This window comes from Thunnus albacares, chromosome 13 (assembly GCF_914725855.1).
Source record: "Thunnus albacares chromosome 13, fThuAlb1.1, whole genome shotgun sequence".
NCBI lineage: Eukaryota > Metazoa > Chordata > Actinopteri > Scombriformes > Scombridae > Thunnus > Thunnus albacares.
This window is the reverse complement of record NC_058118.1, coordinates 7,816,648-7,831,627: the sequence shown is the minus strand read 5'-3', so window position 1 is coordinate 7,831,627 and position 14,980 is coordinate 7,816,648. Positions and strand designations below refer to the sequence as shown.

Below are 14,980 nucleotides of genomic sequence, written 5' to 3'. Positions count from 1 at the left end.
AATTAGAAGTTTCAGAAACACATTTCATTAATCATGTAATACTGTCAGTGTCACTATATGTGGGCTTTTGAGGTTTGGCAACATGTATGAGCAGAAATGTGCATTGCCTCAGTTATTTGAAATTTACAGTGTTTAAGTTTAGAAAGTATGAACCAATCTTTGGTCAGTTTGTCATAATTTTCAACATTACTTGATAATTGTATTAATCTGAAGGCCACTGATCTACATGACTATGAAAGGTACATGAAGATTATGCCCATGAATGCTGTGTGAATTTTCACTCAGATCTATGCAATATTGGGATATGAGACCGCATTGAATTTCTGCAAGAAAAGGCTGCAAACTAGGTGAAGATGTAGAAAATTTGCTCTTGTGGATATAAAATTCAACCATCAACATATAGAAAACGACAATGTGCTGAAAGGAGCTGTTTTTGTGCTGGTAAAATATAACATCATATAAAGTAAAAGTATAAGGCTCAGCCAACTACCAGGATAAACATCCGCTGTTGCGTGACGTCACCGAGTGACGTAGAGGAACAAGAAGAGAGCGCGTTGCATTGTGGTCACCGGGGTGTGTGTGATTTGTACAGAAACAGAAACTAACGTTATACGGCAGACAGACACAGACAGACTCAGACACATTGGAAGGTAAGTCAACACTCAGCCATAATGTGACGTGGCTGTAATTATCCTAAATATCCTATAAACTAAATGGTATAGTTTGAAGATAATAGGCAGTAGTTAGCTAGTCTGGCTAACGTTGATGCTACATTAGCATTAAGTAAATTTGAAGGCGCCTAAATGCTGATGAGCTATTAGCTCCTCTCTGGTCTCACAGAGCTAACTTCATAGACTACGACGAGGATCACTTACAGATCGCATAATGTTTTTAAATAGCGAACAACCGCTGCCAACACCTAGTGGTGACTCGTAGTCAAATAGACGTTAACGCCAATCGGTGTGGAGTTAGTGAACATTAGCACGTTGTGCTAAAGCTGTTAGCAACAAAAAGGTATTGCGCGCGCGATTCAATGCAGGTCAGAACGAAAGAGTGTAAACACAGGCCTCAACCATTATTCATTGTAGTGTTTGTGTTTTTGTGTGGGTGTGAGTGTGGCTCTGTTTGAATACTGGGCAAACCTGATCGCTTTTATTATTCAAATCATGGCCTTATCATGAAAGTTTTGTGCAGCGCCCGTTCGTCTGCGGTTGTTTCCTAGTTCCTTGTCAAAGCAATGGGGCCAAAACACACTATTAGTGTTAAAAACTGGTATTAATATAACTTTAGAATAGTTATATGTTGCTATTTCATTAATGTAATTATTGAAGTGCCTCTGCCAACGTATTCGTAGCGCAATTCCAGGTGTCCCGTCCTTTTCACTAGTTTTAAAATCTCTAAAGGGCCAATACAACTAGTAACATACAGTGTGCGATTATTCAATTAGAACAGAGGTTAAATCTTCATAAAGACATACCTTCGCTATTACCACGAGGGTAAAGCCATGTCTATATTTTGCACCATGACAGTTTGGTCCAGATAAAAGCCACTGTAGACGTATATAACTGGGGTCAAAGTTATCAGGCATAGAGCAGTTTTAAATTCATATAATACCTAATTCAATATATTGTACACGTTTCCTCCTGGACAACTTTTCAGGCTCACAAATCTTTCCTTGCTTTAATCCCTGATATAAACAGGGTGATACAGCTTTAACAATCTGCACACTCCTGCCAACGGCAATCAGTTTCTGGTAGATGATCACTTCTTTGCACGACAGATGACTGGTGCCATTTATTGACTGGAAAGGACTTGCAAGCAAACATGAAATAACATGACTTAATTGAAGTATGGTATCTTGTCCAATTACTGTAAACGGCTACAATTGCTACACTGCTCATCTGATATGGATGAAAATACATGAACTTAAAGCTGAGGCTCAGCAGTCAATTCCCCATCACCCATTCAGAAAAAGGCATCACAAAAACAATAAAGAGAAAAACAAAAAGATTAAAGCAATTGATGGGGATTCAATCCCTCTGTGGAATGAATTTTACTGTATTTATTTTCCATTGTGATCTTTGCATTACAGCTCAGCAGTTGGTGATCTGTGACCGTCTACAAAGCAGCCATGTCGTCGACATCCCAAAAACATAAAGACTTTGTGGCCGAACCCATGGGCGAGAAGTCTGTGATGGCTCTTGCAGGCATCGGAGAGGTTCTTGGCAAAAGACTGGAGGATAAAGGTTTTGATAAGGTGACAGATGATTGAAAATTAAGCATGACCAGATTAACCGGTTATTCATCACTCATTTAAATGATTCAGCAAAAGGGCCTTCAGCAGTTAAACTGGCTTCAACTTACAGCAAACTCAGGTTATTATAGAACTTGGATTCAATTCTATAATGTGGGTAAAACAAGTTGCCACTTTTTTCTTTTAACTACTATCCTGTTGGCTGCCACACTTGTCTGGGGGTCATTTTGGCATTTCTGACATTTGTTTGTGTGAAATTTCATTAAGCTTGATCTATTGTTGTTGTACTGTAAGCTGTCAAGCCTATTAAGAAATACAAATCTGTGCTGTTTTTCAATTTCTGCCTAAAACTTTGGCTGCCTAACAACAGGGCGTCCTTTAATTTGCTTTTCCATTGTGTGTTCATCTCACCTCCACAGGCGTATGTCGTCCTCGGGCAGTTTCTAGTGCTAAAGAAAGAGGAGGAGCTTTTCCGGGACTGGCTGAAGGACACTTGTGGGGCAAATGCCAAACAACAAGGTGACTGCTATGGCTGTCTTAAAGAATGGTGTGACGCCTTCTTATAAACCATTCATCCGCTGTTTTCTACTTTTGAAGTCCAAACTGTACATTACCTCTTCAGTGATCTTCAGCTACACCATATATATCAACTGACACTGTACAAAGTAATGAGGTTTACTGAAGTCAACGTGTTTTTAAATGATGCGTAAAGCTGTTGGTGTGTTCATGAAATCCTTCAGCCTGAAAATCCTTCTAAAATAGAAGTCACACATGCTCTTCTCATGGTCTTTGACAATTTATAGTCGCTAACCCTCTTAAAATTTTGACCACTTTGACATTCATGGTAGTAAAAGAACAGATGTAACTAAAAACATTAAAGGCATACTATGTAGGATTTTCCTAAAATCATTGAATACTATACAAAAATATTACCTCTCAATCATCACTTTTGACCCACTAGAAGTGTGTGGTGGTGCATATATCTGCAGAGACTCTGCCCTCTGTATGTCTTATTATTTTGCTGTGTTCTGGATATTTCTTGGGCAGTGGGTGTGTAGCCCCCAGCCAATAACAGCGTGCAGGGTGTGAGGTCAGGACTCTGTAAAAACTGTAGTGACCACATTACATTGCTACATTGTGTTTTTTTTTTTAAACGTACCTCAGTGTTTCCCATAAATGCTGTCAACAGCAGTGCAGCGCAGCTGCTAAATGATGAACGCCACTGCTGAAATTTTACATTGTAGCTACATAATAATCACAATGAATACAAACCACAAGCAACTGTCCGTTTCAAGCAGCTTACAGGTGCTAGTGGGGAGAGAATGGGACGTTTGTTTCTTTGTCTCTCTTCTCTGCTCTCTGTCTGTTTGACCGAGGGCTGAGCTACACGGGCAGAGCAGAGAATGTGCGCTTCAGCTGCATTCACACCAGCTCCGGCAATGCTGGGAGGTGCCACATTGCCGGCTTGAGGTGTGGGTGTGTTTATTTGCTTTAGTACGTAACAGCAAACAATCAGAAAATAACATTTTATTGCTCTGATTCACTGCTTTGTTCTCGCTACCGCCAGTCCCTCTCTACTTTCACACTCTAGCTTGCTCAACCACCGCTGCTCTCTCTCTCACTCGTGCTCTCAGCTCACTCTGGTGTCGTTGAGCCGGGGAGGAGGGGCCAACTTTTGTGTTTACAAACAGCAACCGACAAATCCTACATAGTATGCCTTTAATGATGGCTCCATTTCATTTTGCCCGTAAGTCATGCTACTGAGCTAGCATGCACATTATTAATGCTGTGACATTGGTTCACCTAAATGTAATGCAACCATTATTAATTTGACTACATCTGTGTCTGGCAAGTCAAAATGTCTGCCACGGGAATGATCTATAGAGGAGTTTCAGATTGAAACTGAAAAGCCTCTCATGTTCATAAAGTTTAGTTTGTCCAAGATCATTGGAATCCTGCATGTGCTGTCTGTTTAAGGTTGAATTTTAAATTTATTGTTCATCCATTGTTCACCATTCACAGAGAATTTGCCTTTCCAAGCTCAACATCGGCAGTTTGTTCATTGTTTAACTATTTTACCATTTTGATATTATTTTAGTTCACGCATTGTTCTTTCTTGAAATGTGATTTACCAGTACAATCCAGACTAATACTCAACTTCAACTTCTGGGCTTCTTTGCCTGTTTTTAAAGCCATTGGAAAGTTGATGTAAGCTGTTTTTTTCTTCTTCTTCTTTTTTTTTAAATGGTACATCATACCACAGTATAACGTACTGTAATTCCATCAACAATTTGGTTAGTCTGGTTTGCAGATGATGTAAATGATATATGTGAGACTCATGAAAACTAAACCTCAAAAACTAATGTGACACTGGTCTTTGCAGAGAATTTTATATATTTTTTGTAATTATGAAGAATTTGCGGTTTTAACTTGTTGAAACCCCCCCCACACATCTGGTCCGCTCAAAGCTTGTTTGAACCTGAAGATGGAAATGTATACAAATAAAGATGCAGATGCTACAAACTCAAACACCCAAAAATGTGTCTATTGCTGACGAGCGGACTGCGATCTTTCCATTAAAGAATTAAATTACAAGTGTGTGTTTACTAGATTAGCTAGATAATACTTTTTATCACAAAGCATTTAGTACTTGCCTGAAGTTCTAGAGGTCAAAACAAATGGTGCGATTGATGTGGCTGGTTGGTGTGTTAAATGACTGCCATGATGTTAGGAAAATGTGAATTTTCATTGCACATTGTGGTGACACAGCACCAAATGCATTGCAAGGTTCTCACACTATTCACACATAAAACCATTCCTACGACAACATTGTCAAAATCATATGGCAGCCATCTTAATCATAACAAACAGCCATGATACACCAGTCAGCACTATTTGTCCATTAACAGTTAAGTGGCTGAAGTAGCGGAGATGCTGAAGTAATCTGATTGAATGTGTTTGAAGCCTTAATAGAAGTCGACTTTGTTTCTCATTCTGCAAATAAAAAGCTCAACAAGACTGAGAAAAAAAACGTCCAATCTTTTTCTTGACTTAAAAATAAGAAGTCTCTAATTTGCCTCTAAACATGAAAGAGTACATGACTGATCTAAGTTTCCAATGGCTTTAAATGAAGATGGATACCACCTGTGTGTGTATTTTGTAACATCAACAAGACAGATTTAGTTAGGACTTCATAAAAGAGTGTAATATTATCTTTGACTGTCTTTCTAAACATGAAATGCCTTAATGCATGATAGTTTTAGCATATTATCTAGTCAGATAACCTATAAAATCTGCAGTAGTGCATGTCCAAGCTGGTTACTCAGTTATCAGATAACCTCACATTGAGTAATGCTTGCACCCAGCAGTCACCTGCTGTATGAAGATGTAAGGCTACGTTCACACTGAAAGCCGTAGTGCTCAACTCAGATTTATTCCTCAATCTGATTTTGTTTGGCTTTTCACATCGGGTTTTTTTTGGTCATGGTCCTGAACTGACCCGGATGTGCAAAAGAACAATAACAAAGACGTCACACGCAGCACGCTGTCACACAAAGTAAACATGGAGGCCATTGAAGTCGGTGTTTACGGTTTCATTTATAAATTGTATGAGCAGATGATAATGACGACGAGGAGAAAGAGTGACACATTTTTAATTATGGCTTTTTGTGGAGCAATGGCTGCTACTTCTGTACGGAGGTGTGTGCAGCTGTCTTCCATGTTTTGTATTCAGAATTGTGATGAATGTCGATTTAGAGTGACGTTAAAAAAAAAAAAATCAGATTTGGGCCACTTTTGCCTGCAGTCTGAACGTAGCCTAACTGTTTTGTAGCCGCTCCTTGTTAAAACGCTGGCTGATGTGTTTGCCTCTGACTGTGAAACCTTTGAGTTTCTATATTTCTCTTATTATTGAAAAATAAGGCAGGTATCAGATTTGGACACTTTTTTTTTAACATCTTCATTAAAGTTTGCATTTTTATCAATAAAGTCACAAATGAAAGAAAACCTTTGATGACAGGAGGTTTTATTTCAATGCTTGATATTCCACGGTTGTTCTTTCACCAAAGCTTCAAATTTGATTTGCAAGTTATTGAAAATACATTGGTCAATTTTTGAAAAGGTCCAGAGCAGGGGTCCCCCCCAAAAAAAATGAAGCATGCCAAAGATGCTACGGAGCTCGTGATGGGATCACGTCAGGAGAGCAGTTTCCTTGTTTTTTGGATATAATTTAGAGCAAAACTGAGCAATTGCCTGTACTGTAGATGGAGAAATAACCATGGAAAAAGTGAAAGCTTTAATTAAAATGAGAACTCTCAATTCATTCTCATCAGTCCTCTCTTATAATGATCAGAATAGACATATTATCCATGATCCTCTGGAAACCGTCAAGGACCCCTCTGCTCTGGAGAACCTGATTAATCAAAGTGACAATGCACACCTGTCTGTAAAAGTACATTATAACTGCTGTATTTATTATTTGACTTAAAGAAATAGAAAACTGTTAATGCGACACTCATAATAATCAAATATCTCATTTTGCTTTAATGGCTTAGATTATACATATCCATAACCCCTGGAATGTTATTTTTGGGTTTGTGTGCTATTGAACTATAAAATCTTGATTTAACAGTGACCAGATGCTCAGAATTGTTACTGAAGTTTCACAGTAGCACCTAATGCATACACACACACGTCCACATCCACACTACAGCAACAGTATAGAAATGAGCAAAATGCTTAATAAAACTTTGACCGACATGATTGTAGCCCACTCATAAATAGCTGTTGTAACAAGTAACTGCCAAAACACAGGAAACACTTCAGTGGATACAAAACATGGCAACAACAGATGGGATTCAGCTGTAAAGGACGATGTACATGTTAATTGGAAAATGAAGAACCTTTAAGTGAAGCATTGCTATTCTGATGGAAGAAAGGATGTTATTACCTCCATCTACAGGTAGTCACCGAACGTTAGCGTGGAAACAATGACAATTATGGGAAACGTCATACTTAATTATCTATCACAGGCTATTCTTTCTCTCAGTTTCCTGGTCTCAAATGTATGCGCAATTTATAAGTGGAGAACTGACAACCTGGACCTATCGGAGCAGCATCTGAGACATGTAGCACCACCACAATCCAAAGACCTAATGTAGGAATTTAGCATCCCAGTTAAAAGTTTCAAATGCTGCAGAATCCAAATGAATCTGTTCCTGTTGTTGGTGTATTCTATTAAGACACTTGATGCTCAGCATGTTTCCTTTTTGGCAGTTACCTGTGATATATTTGTGCATGAGATGTCCATGTTTTCAACCAGATGACAGTTGTTTTATAATTCTCCTTTAAACTTTTGTATTTTGGGTCTTGATAGCGATAACTCTTGACTCATTATTATTGATTGAATGTTTAGGTTTTGTCTCAAATTCCCCTCTTAACATTGAGACAGACGTTAGCAGTTAAAGAATTTAGTTCAAGACATTTTGTTGTTTATGTACTGTACATCGGCAGCTTTTATGCAAGGTTACTATAGTACATTGATGTCTTATTTAGATTGGAAGTACATGTACACACTGTACATACATGTACATACTGTACAGTTGTACTTTTATCACAACAATCCCTGATTGGTCTCAAAGCAGAGCGCAGAAGAACTTCTTCTCCCTGAAGGGGTTCTCTGAGGTGGGTACGGGGGTGATCAGGGGGTCGTCACAGGCGTGTGCGTCACAGTACGCCATCAGGTCGGCCGCTGCCTTTGATACCTGAAGATGAGGATGATCAGATTTAGAGCAGTTCATGTCACTTCTGATGTTCTGTAGGTAAAATAGTTTAAGTGCTGACTCTAGACACTAATAGTGTTCACAGGATCAGACTCACATATCTGTATGACCCTCATTAAGAGCATTAGGCAATTGTATTGGTGATTTTTATTAATATGGCTTTTATATCCCATTTGGGACAGATTTCCATTGTTTTTTTATAGAATAGTTTTTTCCTAGCATGTTTTGTCACCAAAAGAGCAAACGCATTCATTCTTTTGATTCTGTCTGAGGTCCTTGCATGTTGTTGTTGTTACAGTCTGTAGTCACTCAAGCTCATAATAATGAAAGTTCGTAGTTAAGATCCCTCACTGGTCATGTGCCTGAAGATTAGACACTGATGTCCTATAGGTATGATTTAACACACAGTCTTTTTTTTCTTGAGTTTGAAGCTTTCTTTCAGTGACATGGCTCAAATTGTCTCACTTAATCCTGGACAATGAAGACTTTAAAACAAAATGAAGATGCAAGAATTAAATGTAAATCTGGGAAGTTTGCTCAAAACCAAATTATATATATGTCACTTAAAACCCAAACTGTATCAAGCAAAGCTGAAAAAAAGAACATTTTTTCAATGTATTTGGAAATAGAATATGTAAATTGATATACTACTACAAATAATACCAACAGGATGAGTGGATGAAATATATTGATCAGTTTGAGATGAAAGCAGCTGCAGAGGTATACAACATGTAATAGTAACAGAACACGAGGGCAGAAATAGAAATCGATAAAAATAGAAAACTGACTGAATGGAATGCATAGGAATTAGATACTAGTATTTGGATATGCAACAATTTTTGCCGTTTTTATTGCTTAATTAAATGTGGATTTAAGTATGAAAGTGAATATATAAAAATAAAGAACAAGCTGCTTGATTGCAATGAAATATCACTGCCTTCAGTGACCGAAAGATAAACTGAATTCTCATTTAGTCTTGGAACATGTTTCATTTTGCTTCATGAAGTTTTATTTTTTAACAGTCTATATACAATTATTTAAAGGGTCACAGAAAATTGCTAAATATGTATAACTACATATGTTTTCATCTCACTAATGGACAGTCAGTTTTGAATGGCTGATAGTAAAATCAGAGCAGTCATGAGTCTGAGTTAACAGGAAGCAGCTCTTCCTCTGTTGAGCCTCTGCAAAAAGAAACATGGTTCTGAACACAACTGAACTTCTTTTGTCTTCTGTCTTTTTTCTCTCAGAGCAAAACTTTTACTTCAATCTTACCATGAAGTTATTTTTCACTCAAGGTGACAGCAGCTGAAAGTTTTCTCTAAGTTTGTCCCCCTGCTTAATTTTTACACAGATGGGTTGTTCTTATTAAAGGGACAAGGTGCCTCTGTAAGTTGATTTTGATGCCATTAGGAACATGATGGAAGCCAATACCATTTGGAAACCGTCCAATGGGAAGCATTGACTTCAAGTGCAACAGAGAAGGTCACTGGTGCTTTTCTACATCTGTAATCCAGTATGGATAAAATTCTTCATTGCTGTCCTTTCAACTTTGATTTGACATGTACAAGACAGGAGTAACTCCACAATAAAAACGTCTTTTTTAAAAGTTTAGTGTGTTACACTGTTAATCCTTTAATTACAATATGGTATTATAATTATGACTTGTGATCTGTATGATCACATACTTTACCTGCTGCTATATGTTGCAAAAACTGTCAGTGTCAGTTTACTATTGAAAATGTTTCACTGTATTTTTTTTTTGTCATCAGTTGCTTCTGTTTTGCCTTCATATGTGTCTCGTGATTTATATCTGAATCTGAGTCTCACCTTTATCCTGCAGAAACTAGCCTCTATCTTCAGTTGCTCCACCAGCTTCCTGGCTTGGCCGACACTCATGGTGCTGTTCACTGGGGTGTCTCCTTTCATCCTAACCACAAACACAGCAACATTCAAGCTTCATGCGTTTAAACTGGATAGAAACACATATTCAGTATTTTTTTTTTGCAAGATGTATATGTATATATATATATATATATATATATATATATATATATATATATATATATATTTACATCTTTAAAGGAATCAGTTTTCTTGTAGCCCTGCTTCTGCAGGAATGCCTGATCGACTGCTCTTTGCCCTAAAAATACAATACTTTCCTTTGTCAAAATGTATTTGTTACAATACATAAATAATGTTAATAGGTTGCAATGTGATTTGAATGTTTATTTCCTATTCACAGTGCTGGTTTATTTTGTAGCAATATTAGCTTTTAATACACCGTTAGAGGGTTGATAAAATGCATTACACAGTGTGTCAATTAAGAGTTTAAAGACAAACACATTATATAGCACTCTTATGTAATATACAATAAAAGCTATGCTCAAAAATTATATTATTTTTTGCTCATTTACAAGATTTTCATCCAGATTTTGCCAGTTTCAGCAAGCATGAAAGCAGTCAGTCTCCAATAACGGAGTATAAATATCAGTCAGTATGGTGTAATAGAATTGGCACAGCTGCTTCATTAGGTCATCTTACATGGTGGAAAAAAGCATGTACACATTTTCAAATGGAAAGGAGACATGTTATCTGGGCCAAATGGTTAGATTTATTCACCATGGCCCACAGACTCTCCCACTAGGAGCAAGAATAACAACAGACAAAATCAAATGAATGAAATAAGCACTGCAGCCATACAGTCGTTTAAGAAATGATGAATAAATATGCACATCACTGAAAAAATGTGTCACAGATGGAAAAGGAATGAAGTCAAATAGATTGTCAACAGGGGGGAAAAAGCAGCAAAGGAGCGAATCTATATGAACCATTCTGGACCTTTCCCCATTGTCTTTTTTTCCTTCTCCCTCCATCCACCTCCTTTTCTCCTTACCCGTATTATATTCCTCTTCAGGTGCAATCTTCCCCCCTCTTCTCTCTCTTTTTTCCTCTCTTTTGCTGTCTTTCTGTGTCCCTCTGTAAGCTTATGTTTGGTGGTATCAGTGTAGCCGGACCCCACCCCTCACAGACAACAGCCTGGATGGTACCCTGCTCTCAACAGCCCAGTGCACTGCAATTCTGCCACAATGAGCACTAGATCTGTGGTGGATGGATAGGACCCCCCCCCCCCCAACCCCACCCCCTCTGCAGTGAGTGGTACCTGCCAGACGGAGGGAGGGGGGAAACCATTGGTGAAGGTTTTCTTATGAGGGTGGATCGTACCATATCTGGCTGTAGGAAATTGGGGCCAACTAGAATCTCTCAGGTTTTAATCTCTGACATGGGACAGAATTGTCTGTTTGGTGTATGGTTTTGGTTTTTAGTGCTTAAAAAAACAATATACACCCTGGGATGTGAGCTCCAGAGGCCTGAACCATTATGTGTTTCTGTGCCTTTTTGTGATGCCCACCCTCTCTCCTCTGTTGCTATGGGGACTGCTGCAGTCTGGTTTAGTGGTTTACATCACATTTTAAATTGGGAATTTTCTGCTGGCATTTAAATGTGACTGTAGATGGAGATACAGATGAAAGGAATGTCTGATTTTCATGTTGAATATACGAATAATAGGGAGTAGGAAAAGCAGAGATTAGGAAGGGAAATGAGAGTATATTTTGTCACTGTAGCCTGACTCTGATGATGTCCTCCTCAGCTCAGACCAAAGACCCTGTGGGGGGAAGAGCTCCATTAGCGCTACGACCACAGACGCAGCCGTAACGTTATGTGCACGAACAGCACTCCTATGAATGTATTTTATGGTTCAATAAAGGTCTTTTTACAAACATTACAACACATTAAATCGTTTACATCGTAGGGAATCGTGGGAGCTCGAGCAGGTAGGCTAGTGTCTAAAACTTCCTCCATAACACTGCCGCCATCTTTGCTAAGCTAGTGTTTCCTCGGCTTTAATGGCGCTGTTCAGCTCCCTCACTTCTCCTCGTCGTCGGCGACTCATCTTTTAGATTTATTATCTCTGGCAGCGAGGAGGAGGCTTCATGCTCACTGTGGCGAGATCTGCTTGTTAGGTAGTCAATTTAGTTGAGAAATGACTAACTCTCAAAGCAAAATATTTCCCTTTATTGGGAGAAAAACGACGAGATGTTTGATGGTTACCAGTTGTGGAAGAAGTTCTCAGATTCTCTACTTCAGTAAAAGTACAAATACAGTAATGAAAGAATACTCCATGACAAGTAAAATACCTGCGTGTGTAGTTTTATTGCATTAAAAGTAGTGGTTTGGGTCATCTGACTGATATATTATTATATATGACATTATTAGATCATTACTACTGAAGCATCGGTGTGTAAGCAACATGTTACTGTTGTAGCAGCTGGAGCTGGAGTTAGTTTCAACTACTTTATATACAGTTAGCTAGTTTAGTCCAGTGGTTCCCAAGTTAAGGGCCAGGCTCCCCCAAAGGGTCACCAGATGAATCTGAGGGGTCGTGAGATGATTAATGGGAAAGGAAAGAAGAAAAAACAAAGTTCTGATACACAAATCTGTTCTCAGTTTTTGGACATTTTCTCTAATCATTGATTTTTGGTGAAATATTGGATCATTTGAACATTTATGGAAATGGAATTATGTGAGAATTTTAGAGGGAAAAATCACTATTTGGTGGAGCTGTTAACAACTCATAGACATCTGAAATGTGACCCAGACTACACACTGCTTTTTGTAAGACGACAAAAAGGTTGGAAACCACTGGTTTCATCTTTAACAATGTGTTGTATTTTAAGAGCTTGTTATATTATCCATAGTGTCAAATCTTTCCCTCTGAAATATAATGGAGTGGAAGTAGAAAGTAGGATCAAATGGAAACACTCAAGTAAAGTACAAGTACCTCAAAATTGTACCTAAGTACAGTACTTGAGTAAATGTATTTAGGTACTTTCCACCACTGATGACTGCACTGAACAAATGTAAACTATAAATATTGTCTTTTCACAATTCTACAATACTAGATAAATTGATTTTGCCACAGCTTATCAGTTCTTATTGATATCTAGTAATTACTCATTTGTGCCTGGAAATGGTTGTTGTTGTTCTTGTGAATTTCTCTAGAAGATGTCATTAAAAACAATATTTGTGCATATTAGAAGTTCAGATGAAAACACTGTCATCTGGGAAATGGTGGTGAATATATTTAAGTCAATGTAAGATGGTTATGAAAATGTACTTTTCCACTGTGCTGTAAACATCAAAGAGAAAAGAGTTGCACACACACTGTATCTATACTCTTTATTTGAACTCAATGTTTTGCTTTTTATTGTATATAAATAATTGATGTTAGTGTTGATACCCTGTCAGGGACTGCAGATGCACCTTGTGATAGGACAGCAGTGGATTTGGATTCATAAGCTCCGGCTGCAGTTTGAGGACTCCATCTGCTGGATGATGAGGAGACATGTGAACCCCCAGCTTCTTTTGAGGTAAATACTAATCAAATTCTAACAGGAACCTGGTTTACAGAAACAGTAGCCAGTAGTCAGTGACAGCACAATTTACAGAAATGTAAGAAAGGAAATCAAAGATAAAATCCATGTGAATTAAGTGGACCTCAACTTTTTTGGGAACCAATCTCAACACACATTCAGAGATGAAATATCTCACTCACTGTCCTGAGAGTGAAATGTCAATAAGGGGTTGGAGCAGAAAGCAAGCTTTCCAGGGAAAATTAATAAGAAAATGAATGATATGATTTATGATAACAGACCTTTTTCACAGCAGATGTTTGACCTGTCGTAGTAGGAAAAACCCAGGTGTTACTAATTACATTAACAACTGCATCATTTCATTTAAGTGTCCCACTAAACCATTTCATAGTGTCATTTTTTGTGTTTTTGCAAACCAGATGCATGTCCATGTTGAGGAGAAAGTTCCACCTGAACTGCATCTTTTTGGTTCATGGTTCATAACAAAGAAGCTCACAATGTATTCCCAGCTATAAGAGACTATTGACTTTTACAGTAATGAATTAAATAAATAAGTATAAATACCCAAATTTAGTTACACTGAGATAATATGAATTTAAAAGGTTACTCAAACTCACTGTATTACTCCCGTGTGTGACATTTATAACAAACACTTTAGAAGGTTTCTTACATAATTAGGTATTTTTTATTTGTCAGGGCAGGAAAACCAGCGGTGTAACAATTAACGTTAATGATGACTGTTCCAATAGACCTTTTTCACAGCAGGAAAAACACAGGTGTAATCAATAACTTTAATAGGAGCTACATTACATTTAGATGATCCAGTTCCAGGTCCTTGCTACTGTGCAGCCTGTGAGCCATCGTTAATATTATCAGTTCCACCTGTGCTTTTCCGTCTACAATTAAAAATGTCTGCTGTAAAAACGCTCCGCTGTGTCCCAAATAATGTGGCCCAGTGAACTGCCTGGAACTGCACAAGAGCAATCAATGACATTATTAATTGTCGCCCTCCATTTAGGTGTGTAGCCAATAATTATGTTATTAATCACACCTTTGCTTTTCATGCTGTGATATGTCAAATGTCTGCTGTTCAAAACAAGTGAACAGGAGGCAGAATTACAGAGAAACCACAGGAGACAGAAACACCACAGCTAGAACCACCTTGGGTTTGACACAGGCTTTTCATACAGAGCGGTCTTGGCTTTTACATGTGTGCTGTTTGTTTTGTTGTGCAGATTTTGAGACCACCAGCTGATCCCAAGGACATGGCAGCACCACCACGACACTCACAGCACCTCAGTCAACCTCTCACATCAACCCTGGTAAGATTGAGGCTTTAACACAGTGTTGTTAAACCTCCTGGTGTTTGGTTCACTTCAGTGCAGCTGCTGTATTGATAAAATCAAAAATGTTTCTGATGCAGTGCCTCAATATTCCTTCACACAATACATAATTTAAAACATGGGCGTGTTAGGGTCTCTGAGAAACACACTTCACTGTTTGTTTCATTT

At 38.1% G+C, this 14,980-nt stretch overlaps 2 protein-coding genes and 1 long non-coding RNA gene across 7 annotated transcripts in view; 2 read left to right on the top strand and 1 right to left on the bottom strand.

The window, feature by feature from the left end:
• The first annotated feature begins 539 nt into the window (after positions 1-539).
• On the top strand, positions 540-5,286 carry banf1 (BAF nuclear assembly factor 1). Its single transcript, XM_044370215.1, has 3 exons — positions 540-650; positions 2,093-2,257; positions 2,674-5,286. Exons 2-3 carry the CDS (start codon positions 2,132-2,134, stop codon positions 2,818-2,820), a joined length of 273 nt encoding a protein of 90 aa, XP_044226150.1. The 5' UTR covers positions 540-650; positions 2,093-2,131; the 3' UTR covers positions 2,821-5,286.
• Positions 5,287-5,928: 642 nt separating this feature from the next.
• Positions 5,929-11,125, bottom strand: gng3 (guanine nucleotide binding protein (G protein), gamma 3). The gene is made up of 3 exons (XM_044370216.1): positions 10,931-11,125; positions 9,865-9,964; positions 5,929-8,016 (listed from the first exon to the last, which is right to left on the bottom strand). The coding sequence occupies exons 2-3, from the start codon at positions 9,961-9,963 to the stop codon at positions 7,888-7,890; spliced, it is 228 nt and encodes a 75-aa protein (XP_044226151.1). The 5' UTR covers position 9,964; positions 10,931-11,125; the 3' UTR covers positions 5,929-7,887.
• A 156-nt stretch (positions 11,126-11,281) lies between these two features.
• The window catches only part of LOC122995185, a 37,520-nt gene continuing 33,821 nt past the window's right edge, over positions 11,282-14,980 (top strand). For 2 of the 5 annotated variants that reach the window (XR_006406751.1, XR_006406754.1), the window contains exons 1-3: positions 12,078-12,237; positions 13,345-13,466; positions 14,705-14,791. This is a non-coding gene — a long non-coding RNA (uncharacterized LOC122995185). The other 3 variants (XR_006406753.1, XR_006406752.1, XR_006406755.1) reach the window with 3 other exon arrangements.

What these genes read in the sequence shown, in the direction of transcription:
- banf1 (XM_044370215.1), top strand. Translation starts at nt 2,132, where the DNA reads ATGTCGTCGACATCCCAAAAACATAAAGACTTTGTGGCCGAACCCATG. An exon ending in AGGATAAAGGTTTTGATAAG is followed by an intron (nt 2,258 to 2,673) that starts GTGACAGATGAT and finishes TCACCTCCACAG; the next exon opens with GCGTATGTCGTCCTCGGGCA.
- gng3 (XM_044370216.1), bottom strand. Translation starts at nt 9,963, where the DNA reads ATGAAAGGAGACACCCCAGTGAACAGCACCATGAGTGTCGGCCAAGCC. An exon ending in CTAGTTTCTGCAGGATAAAG is followed by an intron (nt 8,017 to 9,864) that starts GTGAGACTCAGA and finishes CCTCATCTTCAG; the next exon opens with GTATCAAAGGCAGCGGCCGA.